Source organism: Haliotis cracherodii, unplaced genomic scaffold, assembly GCF_022045235.1.
Source record: "Haliotis cracherodii isolate W230 unplaced genomic scaffold, xgHalCrac1.p SCAF_13, whole genome shotgun sequence".
In the NCBI taxonomy this organism is placed as follows: Eukaryota; Metazoa; Mollusca; class Gastropoda; order Lepetellida; family Haliotidae; genus Haliotis; species Haliotis cracherodii.
In genome coordinates this window covers 28363208-28378811 of record NW_027266268.1, presented here as the reverse complement: position 1 = coordinate 28378811, position 15604 = coordinate 28363208, and the positions used below count along the sequence as shown (strand labels likewise).

The 15604-nt window shown below is 39.6% G+C and overlaps 1 protein-coding gene across 1 annotated transcript; it reads right to left on the bottom strand.

The window, feature by feature from the left end:
* Positions 1-2552: 2552 nt before the first annotated feature.
* Positions 2553-13996, bottom strand: LOC139459140 (glutamate receptor ionotropic, kainate glr-3-like). Its single transcript, XM_071240590.1, has 9 exons — positions 13930-13996; positions 10798-10979; positions 9558-9719; positions 8120-8281; positions 6933-7033; positions 5018-5105; positions 4197-4557; positions 3349-3566; positions 2553-2804 (listed from the first exon to the last, which is right to left on the bottom strand). The coding sequence occupies exons 1-9, from the start codon at positions 13994-13996 to the stop codon at positions 2553-2555; spliced, it is 1593 nt and encodes a 530-aa protein (XP_071096691.1).
* Between the last annotated feature and the right edge of the window lie 1608 nt (positions 13997-15604).

Below are 15604 nucleotides of genomic sequence, written 5' to 3'. Positions count from 1 at the left end.
ACTACTAAAAGACACAATTTGTTTGGAAAGGTATATCGCTAAAAAAAATAATCAATTTAACCAAAATGCTCAGAAATGGCAAAACTTACATCTCATAATCTAATGAAGCAGTTGAAACATATTACCTGTTAATTAGTAATCATCTATTTCTTGTAAACAATTATGTATAATCTCCCTCTCAGTTTAAGAACCTTAATAACGACATATCCTACACAATCTGCCTGTACTCACCTATGAAAATTATAACTTGTGTTAATACTGTCATATATACACATGTTAATACCTACACTTGTAACAATATACATGAAATGGAATAATAAAAAATAATTTTAAAAAAAAGGTTATTCATGTCCACTCATGAATGTTCGGAATTTGTCATTGTTGAATGTCTGGATTTCGCATCGATATTAGATTTTTGCAGCTACAGCTTCAAGACAAGATATTTTTTACTTTAAAACTCTAAGCCTGAAATGTTTTCAGAAAACACCTTTATTTTCTTCCATAAACGTCGCTATATAAGTGCAATAATCTTGGACGCGACGTTAAACCCCATTTCACCTCACCTCTTCCATAAATTCTTCGATTATCTACCGAAGCAGATTCAATTGGGCGTAATAAAGTGGTTAAAAGTATATGAATGGATAACTAAAAATCAGTGATGACACGAAATGTTTAGTGCCTGACCCCTGTCATGCAACAACGGCCTGTGAACACACAAAATAAGTGATCTGTTGACAGGCTTTTTCCAAGTAGCTATGCATACAGACAAACACGTAGTGAAATGTTGAAAAGAAATTGCTTGCTGCAAGAAAACTATAACAAATATATCCATCACATACTTAATATCAAGTAGATATGTACATTTAAATATAGGAACTAGACAATTAAGAAATGAAACATAATCTCATTAAAATCATATCTTAGTTCTCGCTATCGCAAAACAAAGATCTGAAGACATTCCATTACGGGTCACGTCAGAACGACCTTTCGCGAACTTTGACCGACCACTGAAACGACTAACAAGAAGTCGACATCAGCCAATCAGAAAGCAGCTTTTTCGAGCTTTACGACACTCGTTTCAACCTGGCGATTTCTATTTCGGACTACGCTTGAACAATATGTTGACACAGTTCTCGATTAAAATTTTGAAAATTGAACAAACGAACATTCCGGAATGTCTAATATATGGTTGCGATTGTATGGCAGTGCTTCCTACGTACTGTGCAACGCCTCCTCCGTTCAAATGTTTATCTCACGGAAGCGAGAGATAGACGATAATTTTGACGGAATCAGTCGTACGGGCTCTAACTGTCGTTCGGAATACACCGTGTTAACGTTTTCGAGGTTGTATGATTAGAAAAGACATTCCGACTGTCGCTTTCATTATCTGGTAAGCGACGCTTTGATTGGTCGGATGAATGTCGTTCTGACGTGACCGAGATCTTTGTGTAGCGGCAGCGAGAACTTAAATCTGATTTTAATGAGATTGAAATGAAACACGACCTGTATATATTTGGCTGGTTGATTCTGAACACGTAAAGGTGTCAAGAATAGAGTGTGATTCCAGAATGTCTTGAGGTGCACACCAAGAACACTGACATTGGTTGATAAAACATAGATCATCATCGGAATACATTTAGGTGGCAAATGCACCTTCAATAATGTATACTGGCTGCTTAGAAATGAGGCCCACACACATGGGAGTGAATATATTTCCCTGTTGTTCTAAAAAGGTGTTTTGGATTTTCACAAAAAGAAGATTGACGTCGTCAAATTCTTTCATCTTTGACGCATTTCATGTCTTGTCATATGCCAAACAACCTCTGCAATCAGTATTAGGGTACTACAGCCGAGCCCAATTCCTGCAGCAAAGAAGATACTCTGAATCCTGATCAGCGACACAGCCTTGGGGAATTCTTTTGCTTGGCATGTCTCTTCTGAAGCCACTCTTGAGTGAATCCATTCTTGAAAGGCTCGATGCATGAAGCCACTGTCGCTGAGACGGTACATGCTGGTGGTGACAAAAAATACAAATTGTTAAATAACGTTACAATTAAAGTTGGTATGTGATTCCATTTTCAAACATAGGACATCGAATCCTTAGGTTTTGTAAAATCAAATACATTCTATTAGTGCAAGGTAATATTAAATCATAAATTAACGGTTAAAAATGTAGTATTAACAAGGACTATTTTATTGCTCAAATAAAAACTGAGCATCAAAGTATATGTCTTTTCCGGGACAAAAACAAGTTCCAGGCAGCAGTTATCATACACCTGATAGTAATGAACAATATTCAATTACATAATGATAGCCTGACAAAATATTCAAAGTTCAAATCAAAATAAGATCTAAAATAAAACAATACAACGTATGTTCTTAGTGAAATGTACCGAAGTAAACATAAATGCGAAATGACACCACAACACGTTATAAAATGGTGGTCCTCTACAAAAAGAACAAACACAAACAGTGCTATAAAATACTATTATCAGATATATCAGCAACAAGCTGTCAATTTGTCGTATTTTTTTTTAACACTATACGTGTACTTACTGTTCTTGTAGATCGTGTTTAAAAGGTGACGACTTTGGTAGATGGAAGGCTGTATAGGAACTGCTAAGTCTGGCATCAATCATTTCCAACTGACACTTTGCATAAGCCAAGGGTAGAATTACCATGCTGGTGATAAAAGCGTATTTCCCTTCTTGGACTTTTTGCAAATGCTTGGTGATGTTGTTACTGAGTAGTCCAGGATCTTTGATGCTTTGTTTGAATGCCACCAGATATGATAGATTTGAATTCTGAAAATAATAATTTAGCGAAAACACAATTAGTTAACCCTCTGCCTTTTTGGTTGTTGTAGGTTAAGGTGTTTTTTTATTCCATACTGAAAGGCATCAGGCCCATAGTACAATTCTGTTTTCTGGAGTGGTTACAGATCCGTTTAACAGGTCATATTCTAATTAACATAGCATGATAAATGAACATTGATAGATTTTTTTTAGAGTATCTTTATCAGTTGTTGACATGATCGTTATATATTTTTGTAGAGTGGGAGGCAGATCAATATATTTTCTTCTAAGGTGGTCGTATTTTGGACAAACTAACAGAAAATGAAACTCATCTTCAATCACATTTAAACCACATTGCTCACATATTCTCAATTCTCTGGCTATGTTTCTATGCCTGCCTACTTCGATCCTAAGTCTATGAGAGCTGCAAATAAATTGTGCTTAAAATATTCTAAACCTTTTAAAGTTGATATTTAAAGTTTTTGGTAGTTACTGTTGGCAATGTGTTCTCAATGACATTACAGTGATTATATGCACACACTTTTCATTGTACCTGAATGATGTTTTCGGTGATGCTTGATGAATCATATCCTATTGTATAATCCTTTCTGGACACTAATTCAGCCATGTTTGAAAATGGCGGTTTTGCTAATTCCACAGCACATGTTGCCATAATGGTCCCACAGTAGACAGCAGAGATAATAGTTGTAAATATCCACCACCCAGTTATCAAGATCCGTTCCGAGTCATGTGATGAACTTATAGTGGACCCTGTATGTAAATAATCATATCTAAGTAGACAACGAAGCTATGTAAATGTGTTTGTCATGTAGCACGGTATATGCACCATAAACTTAAACTACGAAAAGAAAGCCAAAAGCAGATGATTGTACGATTCTGATTATATCGAGAACACGTGTTTATGAATAACTATGAAATTGTGATAATACCAGGTGTTCGCGAATAGGTGAGAGTATTCTGCCCAATCGGTGGCACCCGTCACAAACACTTACAAAGGCAAGTCAATTGTTCGACGGAACAAATACGTGAACATATGGTACAGGTGGAACTAGGAGTCATATGATGAACTATTGGTGGATCCAGTAATCACCATGGACTACATGGGAGCGAGATGATTTTAATACAACGTTAAACATTGTTTTAAGGCTTGTCGTATGACAAAGGACATTAAAACAGGCGAATCTGGGATTTGAAACCCAGACCAGGGAATCCTGACGAAACTACCATTCAGTTGAAAGAGTCAGTGTTGAATACCATCTTACCCTGTACAAATTGATGGTAAAGATAATAACAAATTAAAAGGAAACTGTTTTACTGAGGTTGTTTGATATGAGCTGAAATAAAATAACATTTATAAATTTGAAATACGAGCTTACTTACCCTGCTTTAGAGTAGCCCCGTAAGCTTCAAAAACTGTTGGCATGATATTCTGTGAAGGCCTGTTTTTTGACTGTGCATTTGCGTTAAGTTTTTTGTTGTTTGAATTCTTATTAAGATCACCCTTCTTATAAATAATTCTTACACAGGACAAGACAGCAATGTAAATGATCAAAGACACTCCCAACATTATAAAGACACCAGGCTGGAAAGCCCCGAGAAAGACCATCAGATGGTCCTCGTCAACGTCCTCCTTCTTGTACAGGATCATTCGTTTGCTTTCCCCTATTGGGGGAAGGATGTAATCAAAACACGCTGTGCGATCATAGTGGATAGTTAACATGTCAGCTGCCAGGTCTGCTTCCTGCAACAATAGATATGATTGTATATATACAAAAAGTGAGTGAGTGAGGGTTTTCAGTATTCCAGTTATATCGCAGCGTATATACAAAAAAAAAGACATGAACTACATGCATATTGCAATAGAATGTGTTATTAGCAACTATATGGAACGCTCATTACTTAGGTATACAGTAAGGTTTGAAACTTTTTTATTTCTCTATAATAACACGCAACGTCTTCTTTAGCTTACCTGTTATGACTTACCAAAAGATAATGGTATAAGATCCAAAAGTAACTGTAAGGGTTCTAAAAGACATGATCATACCAGACACGGGCTGTGATGTCATTCAGTCTGCGATACATACCATAAATATGTATGTCTTTGGAATCATTCTTATATCTGGCACAACTAGCGAATGAAGTGTTATATATTCAGTAATGAATTCTTGAATCGGCAGTTTGCAACGAATAATACATCTTACCCTCGTCTGCAACATTCCTAACACGCCTGTCCAAGTGCCATTAATGTTCTTGCCCCAATCATCTTCCCTTGGTCTTATAACTCTGTAACTTTAGATACACGCATTTTATAAGTATGTTAAAATGCTAGCTAAGAATGTAGTCATTCCGTTTGTAATGAAGTCTCAATTTGACTTACATGGTTATAATCGTGCCTACATATTCTAGAGTGAGTGAGTGAGTTAAAATATAACGTCACATTAGTAATATTTCAGCCAATTCGTGATGACAAATATTCTTGAAAATGACAGGTCAGAAGTCTAGTTACTGCCATAAGCAGTACCATTTTCACTCCACATCAAGGAAGGAGGACCGAAAATATCATTTCACTTTGTGATTTTACCTTTTATTATGAGCCTGGTTTTCTTGTGAATATTACTAAAAAAATAATAATTCTGAGCACTGATTGTGATTTCTTGGTTTCCGATTGTGTCTGTTTTATTTGACCTTTACAAGGCGACTACCTTCGCCACACACCATCAGTTATATCTTGATTTCTGATATACAGGACGTGCAAACAAACCTGAGGAAAAAACCTGAAGTTATGTTCCTTTTGCTATGTTCATATATAAAGCAGAAAATACAAAGTTAGCTCATTGTCTTTTTGCATGCATATGCAGCTGATAATCATTTTCTTTCAAAGAACGTTATTTTATTTTTTATTTTTATTTTTCAGACAGACAGATTTATTCAGTTAGACAGTTCTCATTACCGAAACCATAGCACGACGTCAAAATGTAGATATAGGTCGAAAGATATGTCTAAAATGCAAAGAGCAATAAGAGTTGTTTGTTTGATATTTGACGGTTCCCGCTAGTCCCCGAGAGCGCCGAGCTACATAGTCACTCAGGATCTCGTTCTCATGCGCTCTCTTTTACAAACAAATGCGTTGACTAATCATTGTTACATGGCCTTACTCGTCATTAGTGGCCATTGTTACATGGCCTTACTCGTCATTAGTGGCCATTGTTACATGGCCTTACTCGTCATTAGTGGCCATTGTTACATGGCCTTACTCGTCATTAGTGGCCATTGTTACATGGCCTTACTCGTCATTAGTGGCCATTGTTACATGGCCTTACTCGTCATTAGTGGCCATTGTTACATGGCCTTACTCGTCATTAGTGGCCATTGTTACATGGCCTTACTCGTCATTAGTGGCCTTGCAGCTAAAGCGACGGCGAGGTTCGCAGCATCAGGGCATGGTTTCAACTAGCCTATATCTGTCAGACGTATGAACGACACATATGCATCCAGTGAAACATATAATTTACTATACGTTCAAAACATATCTAACAGTGGATTTTGGAACTGTGTGTATTGATAACTCTTGCATTTAAAGCACTGTTTTCACAGATCTTCGCTGTCCAGTCTCTCAATTAAATGTCTGAATTCCCATTGGAAACTGCTTTCTGCTGCGTGTGCACAGTTACCGAATGTGCTTGGCACTTCTGTTAGTAAGGGTGCTAGTTCATTAGGAGAAAATCAACTGAGATTATGATGGAGTGTTGAATTATAGTTTTCTAAATTATGACATGTCAATGGAACACATTTGTTTTGTTAACATTATGTGGAGAGACCATTTCCCCCCAAATCTGGGTATTCTTAAAGCGTTCTGTGCAACCTTGACCTTGGCCTTTCAATCGCTATATAAACCAATCTAAAATGTTGTTCCGTGTTAATTCTTCTTCAAATTAACTCTGTGGTATTACATATAACATCACACTTGCTCGATATCAAGTTATCCACGGATAAACGGAAAACTATTTCGCTCTGGAGAAAGAAAATGATATCAGACTGAAGCGAGTGTAATATCTTAAATAGTTGCTCCGGGAAATGTTTTTTCCACTTTCTATAAGGGTATAGAAATGAACTCACCTGAAATTCATATATTGCGCCAGCATCTTCATTATACGGAATGGATAGCCAAACACCCTTCGCTTATTCACAGCCTCGTAGCCATACTCGTAGCCGTTGTGCTGAAGGTACCAGGATATGATCACCATGTGTTGTACAGAATTATAATTATAAAATTTGTTAATATGTTATCAACCGTCATCTACGATTTGTATGAAATCTCAAGGATATTTCCACTTGTAAAACTGCTGTCAGTAAGAACTACATTGAATTACTGTGAAAAGTGTGACAGGAAAAGGTTGGGTCCTGTTATGAATTCCAAATATCCTCGTGTACTTATAGCAACACATTAGTTATACACACAAGGCTGTATAAATGAACCTGGCCCTATTCCATCTCACACAGAGCTTCACGCCCTTAGCCTGCTCACCCTACCCAAACCCAGACTGAACAACAAGATGGATGACTTTCTAAAAGTCCAGCAACCTTTTTAAAATATTCCAGCAGCTCCAGCTTTGTGTGTCTACATTTCACAACTTATGGGATACAATCAAGACCAGTGAGTATGCTCTTTCTATGATGATTTCAAAAAGGGTCGCCATATCACTCATATGCTCATAAGCCGTTTGACCAGGTTTACATCGTTCACGTCCTTTCAACATTTTTAAAATGATATTTCCAAACTGATTCTCTATTGTGACTTGTATCATATGTTATGTTCCCCTGTTTGTTCAGGTGGATATTTTTCTTTGCCTTTTTGCCACCGGTGCCGCCGCTGGGGCAGTATACGGTCAGCTGGTGTATCATTATTTGATATTGCACCCGTAAAGATCCGGGGTAGAATAGGTCTTCAGCAACCCATGTTTGCCGTAAAAGGTGACTACGCTTGTCGTAAGACGCTACCAACGGGATCAGGTGGTCAGGCTCGCTTGGTTGATGCATGTCGTCGTATCCCAATTGCGTGGATCGATGCTCATGATTGTCTGGTCCAGACTCGATTATTTACAGACCGCCGTCATATAGCTGGAATATTGCTGATTGCGGCATTAAAGAAAAGAAAATGTTGTCGAACCAGTTTGAATAACACATGTTAGCTCCTTGTTAGGGTCCAAGCAAGAGCATTGACGAAATTAATATCGGTAGACACAAATAGCATGACCGTAACGTAGTTACTGTTGTATTGCCAAGGATATAACGGCGTGAGTCACCTTCATGACGACAGTTAGCTGTCTGCCGTTGTAACCAAACTTCACATTGGGGAACACTTCTGTCAGATTTGTGGCTGTTTCATCAGAAAGAGCAACGTCTGTGAAAGATCTTCCTCTGGGACGAAACATCAGTGTCCACATCCTTGGCTTTGTGTTATGTCCCTGTTATCAGACACACAACACGAAAGTAATGACATTTCAAACGTTAACACATGGAAAAGGTATTAAAATAAATCCATGAAAGTTTTCAGTCATGTGTATGCGTTGGTGGTGACAATTATGTTTAGTATGCCAAGGATATGTACACAGTTCGTTCTTGTTTTCTGTTTCCAATATTGAATAGTTAAAGTAAAATAGTGACATTAACGGGTAACTTCGCCTAGATGGACACAACCAAGCTAACTATTGTTCATTTTCCAGTTTGTCGAGTGAATACGTTATCAATCGAGCGGAGGGATTCAGAACAACTTAAAGGTGAGGTGAAATGGTGTTTAACGTCGCGTCCAAGATTAATGCACTTACATAGCGACGTACATGCACATGTGTGTGTGTGTGTGTGTGTGTGTGTGTGTGTGTGTGTGTGTGTGTGTGTGTGTGTGTGTGTGTGTGTGTGCGTCAGTTTGTACTAATCCGGACTGATGCCGATTTATAGTGCTAGCCCACTGAGATACCATGCCGCAGTTTAACATGAATACACCACTCAGACACAGTATACTGACTCCATGCCGACCAGTCGTTGTTTAAGCCCCTCAATGCCGAGCGCCAGACAGGGTAACAACAAGTACCACCTTTTAACGTCTTTCGAATTGACGCGGCCGGGGATCAAACGCCAGACCTTCCGCCCTCAGGGCGGACGCTCTGCCAAAAGACCACGAAGGCGGTCCAGAACAACTTAAAGGAAATTCCTAAAAATAACGTCAAATAGACGACATTATCGTACGAGTCAGTCCATGAATGACGCAGGCTTTCAGGCCAGACAGAATGAAGTGTCCATTCGCTGTAACAACAGAAAATGCTGTTCTTACCAAACGACGTCACTAAGTCCATATTATCGTGTAGGCATATATGCATCGTCAATCCAACCGAGCCACCTCAAGCGGTATTCCCTGTCATCAGCAGCTCATGTAGCCCTAGTATGACAAGCCCATATCCAATACTCTTTCTTTCCAGCTGCTTCACGTGGTATAAGTTCTGTTTCAGATGCATGACATTGCCGTGGCCACCTTTTCATGACTTTTGTAAAGCAAAGGACTTTGGGAGATTTTTTTGGACAGATAACATGACGACAAAAGTACCTCTCCGCGTTAATATACATGTAGTTCGCTTGAAATACTTAAAGTGTGGTGTTTAAATGGATTATTATGTTATGATTTATGTATCTATCAATATAAGGATTGAATTTGTATTTGTTGACGTTAATCACCCTGAGCGGATTTACCATGAAACGCTTCTCTGTCGGCAGTTCCAGCAACGCCACGTTCTCCACCTGAATATTGCTGTCCAGGAGTACAGGTAAATCCTCTGATGTCCCGACTACCAGCACCCTTGACATGTGACACCAGTCGACCGAGGAGTTGGATCTTGTTCCACACAGTACTGACTGGTAAAGAAAGCTGGTTCTCACAATGATATATCTGATAATGTATATTCAAAAAGAGATCAGCGTTTTATCCACTGTTATGTTTTAATCATTAAGTTAAAATTATTTCCCAGCAGGCACACTGCGTTTCAATGTAGATTCCTGGTCGAAACCTTGACTCGACATTGAATCAACGTAACAAATGCTACCCATGAAAACATGTTATTGAAGTTCCAACGTTGTTTTAACGTCAACTGGCACTGTTATTTCGACCTGAATTTTCAGTTGTCAATGAAGATACAGTTAATAAAAGTGTTGATTTCCACCCAGGTTAGTTGAATTATACAAAAATATGCTTAGAAATGAAATAGGATATAATCAAGAACTTTGGGGTTTCTGTTCTTCCTGCTGGTGGTGATCAAAGTATTGTGGTAACGTAAAGCTTATGTTTCCCATCATTATGTGAGGCTTAATACCTGTGGATTTTAAGTTGCAAATTCTTTGGAACATGAAGTATCTTTTAATTGTATTGGAAATATTGTTTCTCTCTCCAACTTTCCCCTTTTCATTCAGTTTTCATGATTTAAATCCTGATGTTATCAGACTTTAATTGGGGAAATTAATGTCAGAGAAAGTGTTTTTACGAGTAGCGTGGTAGTTGCTTAATCATCGTCCATTACAATCAAGTTTCAGCATATCAATCTTTGGACCCTTGACGAATTGGTGATGGGGAGACTGTCTGGTGGATGTCATGAGTATTGATGTCCAATGCGGAATAAATATTGATTTAGACATTATATTGCAATGTCTGATTTCAACGTTGAATCAAAGGTTTCTCTCCCGAAGAATCAACGTCAGGTTTCAACGACTGAGACTGAACGTTAAATCAACGTAGGGTTTCAATGTTTAATCAACGTGTGATTTCAAGGTCATTTCACCTTGAATGTTCAACCACTAATCAACATCATTTCAACGTTGAATTACGACGTTGTTTCAACGTTGAATTAAGACGTTGTTTCAACGTTGATACAATCTTGTTGTGCCTACTGGGTTTTATGTACTTTTTCATTCATACACATGTAAGTATTGCTTGGCTAACCAATTGACGTAAAACAGAAACAGATGGTGTGACGTCACAGAGGAGCAGCACGTGCAGGTGGGGCTTGAGGACATTCTCCACATCTCGTAAGATTCGGAGCAGCTGTTCCCCTGTTGAGGAGCTGATGTCATAGTTCACATACGATATACCTGATGCTTCCAAGGAAAAGAAGAACGTTGAATCTGAAACATAGTATCCTCCCTTATCAGGGAAACTGTATGTCACCAGTTATATAATATCGTGAGTGAATGTTGTTTCATGTCGAAGTCAGCATTTTCCCAGGTGTTACAGGGTGTTCTGAGATACCCAGACTCAGCGTGAAATTATGCAACAAATGATACCTGTAATATTAGAGTGGCAAGAAAACTACATCTAGGTACGAACTTATCTTTTGATCATGCATGGTAAGTCTCTATGTATGACACCATTGTTTACATGTATGCTGTGATTATTATGCCAGTATTATCCAGGGCTGTAAAAACGTTTGTCCAGATGATTATTTCATTTTGGAGGAATGTTTGGCATAAATGTTAATTCAAAACAATGAACAAGATGGATAAAACATACACTGGCTGGCTGGCTGTCTCATTTCGGTCTTTCCTCCCACATTAAGCTGCCATGATATAACTCGAATACTGCTGGACCGAACTAACTCTTCACACACACACACACACACACACACACACACACACACACACACACACACACACATACATACATACATACATACATACATGCATACTCACACGCAAAAGAAACGCAAGTCGAGTATGCAGTATAAATGTTATTTATTTTCAACAGTAAAGACAAGAAATACTAATAGGGCAAGATTGATAAACATTTGACTGAAGACAGGTTAATGGATTAAAAGGCAGATGACATAATTGGGTTTTTTCAAATGTTAAGGGCTTACACGGTTTTGGGCAATACCCAAAGTGTCAGTCAATACCTGGTGTGACCACCATTAGCATTGATCACTGCCACACATCTCCTGTACATTGAGTGGATCAGACGATTTGTGAAGGCCCTAGGGATCCTCCTGCACACATCCAGAGCAGCTGTGTGTAGTTCATCGGCAGTTGTAGGGACTGGGCGCACATTGTGCAGACGCCTTTGAACCTCATCCCACAAGTGTTCGATGGGGTTCAGATCAGGGCTGAGGGCTGGCCACGGTAGAACACGGATGTTGTGCTGTTGCAGAAAGGCCATGGCAGCTCTGGCAACACGGGGACGACCGTTGTCCTGCTGGAAAATGTGGAAAAACGTGGAACAACGTGGGGTCTGATCACTTGGTCGATATACCGCTGAGCAGTGACGCCGTGTCCCCGACCTTGACCAACATTCAGAAAGCACATGGGTCCAAGTCTCGCATTAAGTCCAATCCCTGCCGATATCATGACGCTAGGTCCACCCCATGGATCCCTTTCCACAACGTTTCTGTCAGCGAAACGATCACCTCGACGCCGCCAAATTCTGACTCTTCCGTCTGCATGGGAGACACAAAAGCGACTTTCATCAGAGAAGATGACACGCCTCCACTCACGATGACGCCAACTGCGATTACCCTGTGCCCACTGAGGTCGTGCTTGTCGATGCCGTGGTTGGAGAACAGGACGACGTGCTGGTCGGCGACATCTGAGGTTGTTGGAACGGAGACGTCGATTCACAGCGTCCGGACTAATGTGTCGATTATGTGTTCCTGTGGTCTGTCGAGCACTTTCACGGATGTCGCTGGTGTTGACGGGTAATCTGCCGATCTAGTCGAGGTGTGGTGACCCTAGGACGACCGCTCCGAGGAAGGTCATCAGTGGTCTGTGTAGCATTGTATCGATGCAGGTAAAATGTGGTTATGTTAACATTGAAATGACGGGCAACATCTTGGACAGACTCTCCAGCTTCCAAACGTCCGATAGCCTGGTTTCTCTGAATTTGAGTTAGGTCCAAGGCCACAGTTTTATACCCACAACAGTTCGTGCATTTTCGATTTCGCGAGAAAGGGGTGCATGATACCAACATATTCATTGAAATGGTGCGTATTGGCGAGTCGTTTTTTATGTTGCGTTTTTACTCGGGGCTTCCAAAATGCAACCAAAAATATTGAGAACACCATCAGGCTTCACTACATGCTAAAACTCGAATCAATTTATGGTTCCGTGTTTGTTATTTATTTGCTTAAGAACACTTGCGTTTCTTTTGTATTACCCACGAAAACAAGGGAACTGATGATTAGATAAGGGGTAATGACGATAAATGTCTATAAAATTGATTTCGGGCACGAAGATCAATATCTGGTCAATATCACGGTGCTTAGCCCACAGTCGAGAAACGACACTTCTTGATTTATCAAACATCCTGGTACTGGGGATATTGACGTATTTATATAATAGGTGTGTCATTCCACAATAGATGACAAAAATCCAACTGCTTGGTTTGAATACTCCCTATTTCAGTTTCTATCATCGAAGTACCTGTTTTATACAAAACTCTTCGAAACAATTATTTTTTATCAAAATACACCTCTGACCCCCAGATGATGTCGGGTGTGTTATGGCTATCGTTTTCAACCTGGATTCTGTTTCCTGCAGCCAAGGTATCAAGACGTGTTCACAATCTAACAATATATATCCTTTCCTTAAATTGGCAATTTATATCCCTATATGTCCAGTGGTACAATATAAGTGCATTGATCGTAGAATTTACATGGTCAAAACTGTTATTGGCGTGTCATAAAAAACGATTCAGGCACGCTCAATGAATGCGAAACCCGTGCAATTTCAAACTGCTACTTTCACATGCATTTGGGATTGAAGACTGTCTCGGAAAGTAAGAAAGCAGCACGTAATAAGGACCTTGACCGGTTATGGGATAAATTTAGCATAAGCATCATTGTCAGAACCATGATATAGGTTCTCTGGACCACTCCTGAAAATATCTGTTAACCTCTTTCAGCGAGAGGCGGTGGGGTTAAAGCCGAAGGCCCGGATTCGATTCCCCACATGGGAAACCCATGTCTGGTGTCCCCTGCCGTCATATTGCTGGAAAATTGCTAAAAGCGGCGTAAAACCATACTCACTCACTCACTCTTGCAACGATTCACTGAATGGAACTTAATGACAATCTAAAATGACTCACCAAGCTTCTGCGTGTGTAGGACAAGAACCGACTGCCAGTTAAGTGAAAGCAGAAGTTGCACCAACATGGCGTCGTGCTGTTACAGACACTGCCGCGAACGTCCACGTATGGAAAGATTGACAATTCAGATTATATTGTAGCACTCTGTGACGTAAAGCCTCAATTAACAACCCAGCAAGCAAGTAAATATACGCCTTTATCTGCTTGGTTTGATCCCAAAGATGGGCGCGTTTTGACTTATCAGTAAAATCAACACGGAACAAAAAGACTACATTGATCATCTACCTTGAGTCAACGTTGAAACCGTGAATGTGTTTGCAAGTTAGCAATGGCCTCGCTTTTATTCCTGCATTTAACTTTCTAATATTTACAATACTGTCACTAGGAGCGTACTGTGGGACGAGTTTAGATCTATATCATTTGCAAGTCTACACCAGGTCATGAATCCTCGTAGACATTATAATTATATAATTGAGGTTCACTATTGACGATGGCGTTCCTTGGGAGATAACGACTGTTATTTTTACGGAGGCACATTTACATCAATCAAATATTACCTCATCAGTGGTATCGATTCTGTCCAAATGCCTAAATGAGGGTGCGGTGGGTGTGTGTGGGGTGGGTTGGCGGGGTTGGCCGAGGGGGGGTGTGTGTGTTCGTTAACGTCGTGTCCAAGATTATTGCGTGTGTGTGTGTGTGTGTGTGTGTGTGTGTGTGTGTGTGTGTGTGTGTGTGTGTGTGTGTGTGTGTGTGTGTGTGTGTGTGTGTGGCTGCTTGTACTAGTCCGGACTGATGCCGATTTATAGAGCTAGCTCACTGAGATACCATGCCGAAATATTATATGAATACCCCGTATAGTTGTATACTGACTCCGAGCCGACCAGTCTTTGTTTTAGTCCCTTAGTGTATGACGCAGCCGGAATCGAATACTATTAAACAAATGAAAATATATACAGTATTACTATAACTTATTGTCAACCACTTTATCTTCACATTTGAACCTGAATGAAATGCTGCCGATGCGACGTAAAATGTAACTCAAACTTAATCACTGAAATTCGTGAATGAATATTGCTGAACGCCGCATTCGTAATAGTGCAGCGGTCCGTGGTGTATCATTTTAACGACATTTAAGAGATATACCAGTTCATTTTTCAAAAAGAGTGAGGGGATTGAATTACATACGACAATCCACACTGTTGGGTACAAGCATTGGGTGATGGTTATCATGTATGCCTAAGACACGTCCAAAACCATTCCATGCATATGATTACCTATCTTTCCCTGAACTACTGGTTCTGTAATATAACAAACTATTATTATGATAATATTCTTTAGTACTGAATTCACAGCCGATTTATTTTGTTAAAACATAAGTCATTTAAGGGATATATAAATATCGTTGCTGAGAATTTCCAACGTTGCATATTTAAGTGTTCAAAATGTCGGAGGGCGGTCGGGTAGCCTAGTGGTTAAAGCGTTCGCTCGTCACTGAAGACCCGGGTTCGATTCCCGACATGGGTACAATGTGTGAATCCCAATTCTGGTGTCCCCCGCCGTTATATTGCTGGAATATTGCTAAAAGTGGCGTGAAACCATATTCACTCACTCCTGGCCGACACAGTAGACATGTGGAGATCTGTATTGCCACACTGATACAATGAGTAGTATGTTC

Bases quoted from the DNA above. Each gene is read 5' to 3' on its own strand.
- LOC139459140 (XM_071240590.1), bottom strand. From the start codon at position 13,996: ATGTTGGTGCAACTTCTGCTTTCACTTAACTGGCAGTCGGTTCTTGTC. The intron at 10,980-13,929 runs GTGAGTCATTTT...ACTATGTTTCAG, and splicing joins CCTACACACGCAGAAGCTTG to ATTCAACGTTCTTCTTTTCC. The intron at 9,720-10,797 runs GTTAGCCAAGCA...TTTCTTTACCAG, and splicing joins TTTCTGTTTTACGTCAATTG to TCAGTACTGTGTGGAACAAG.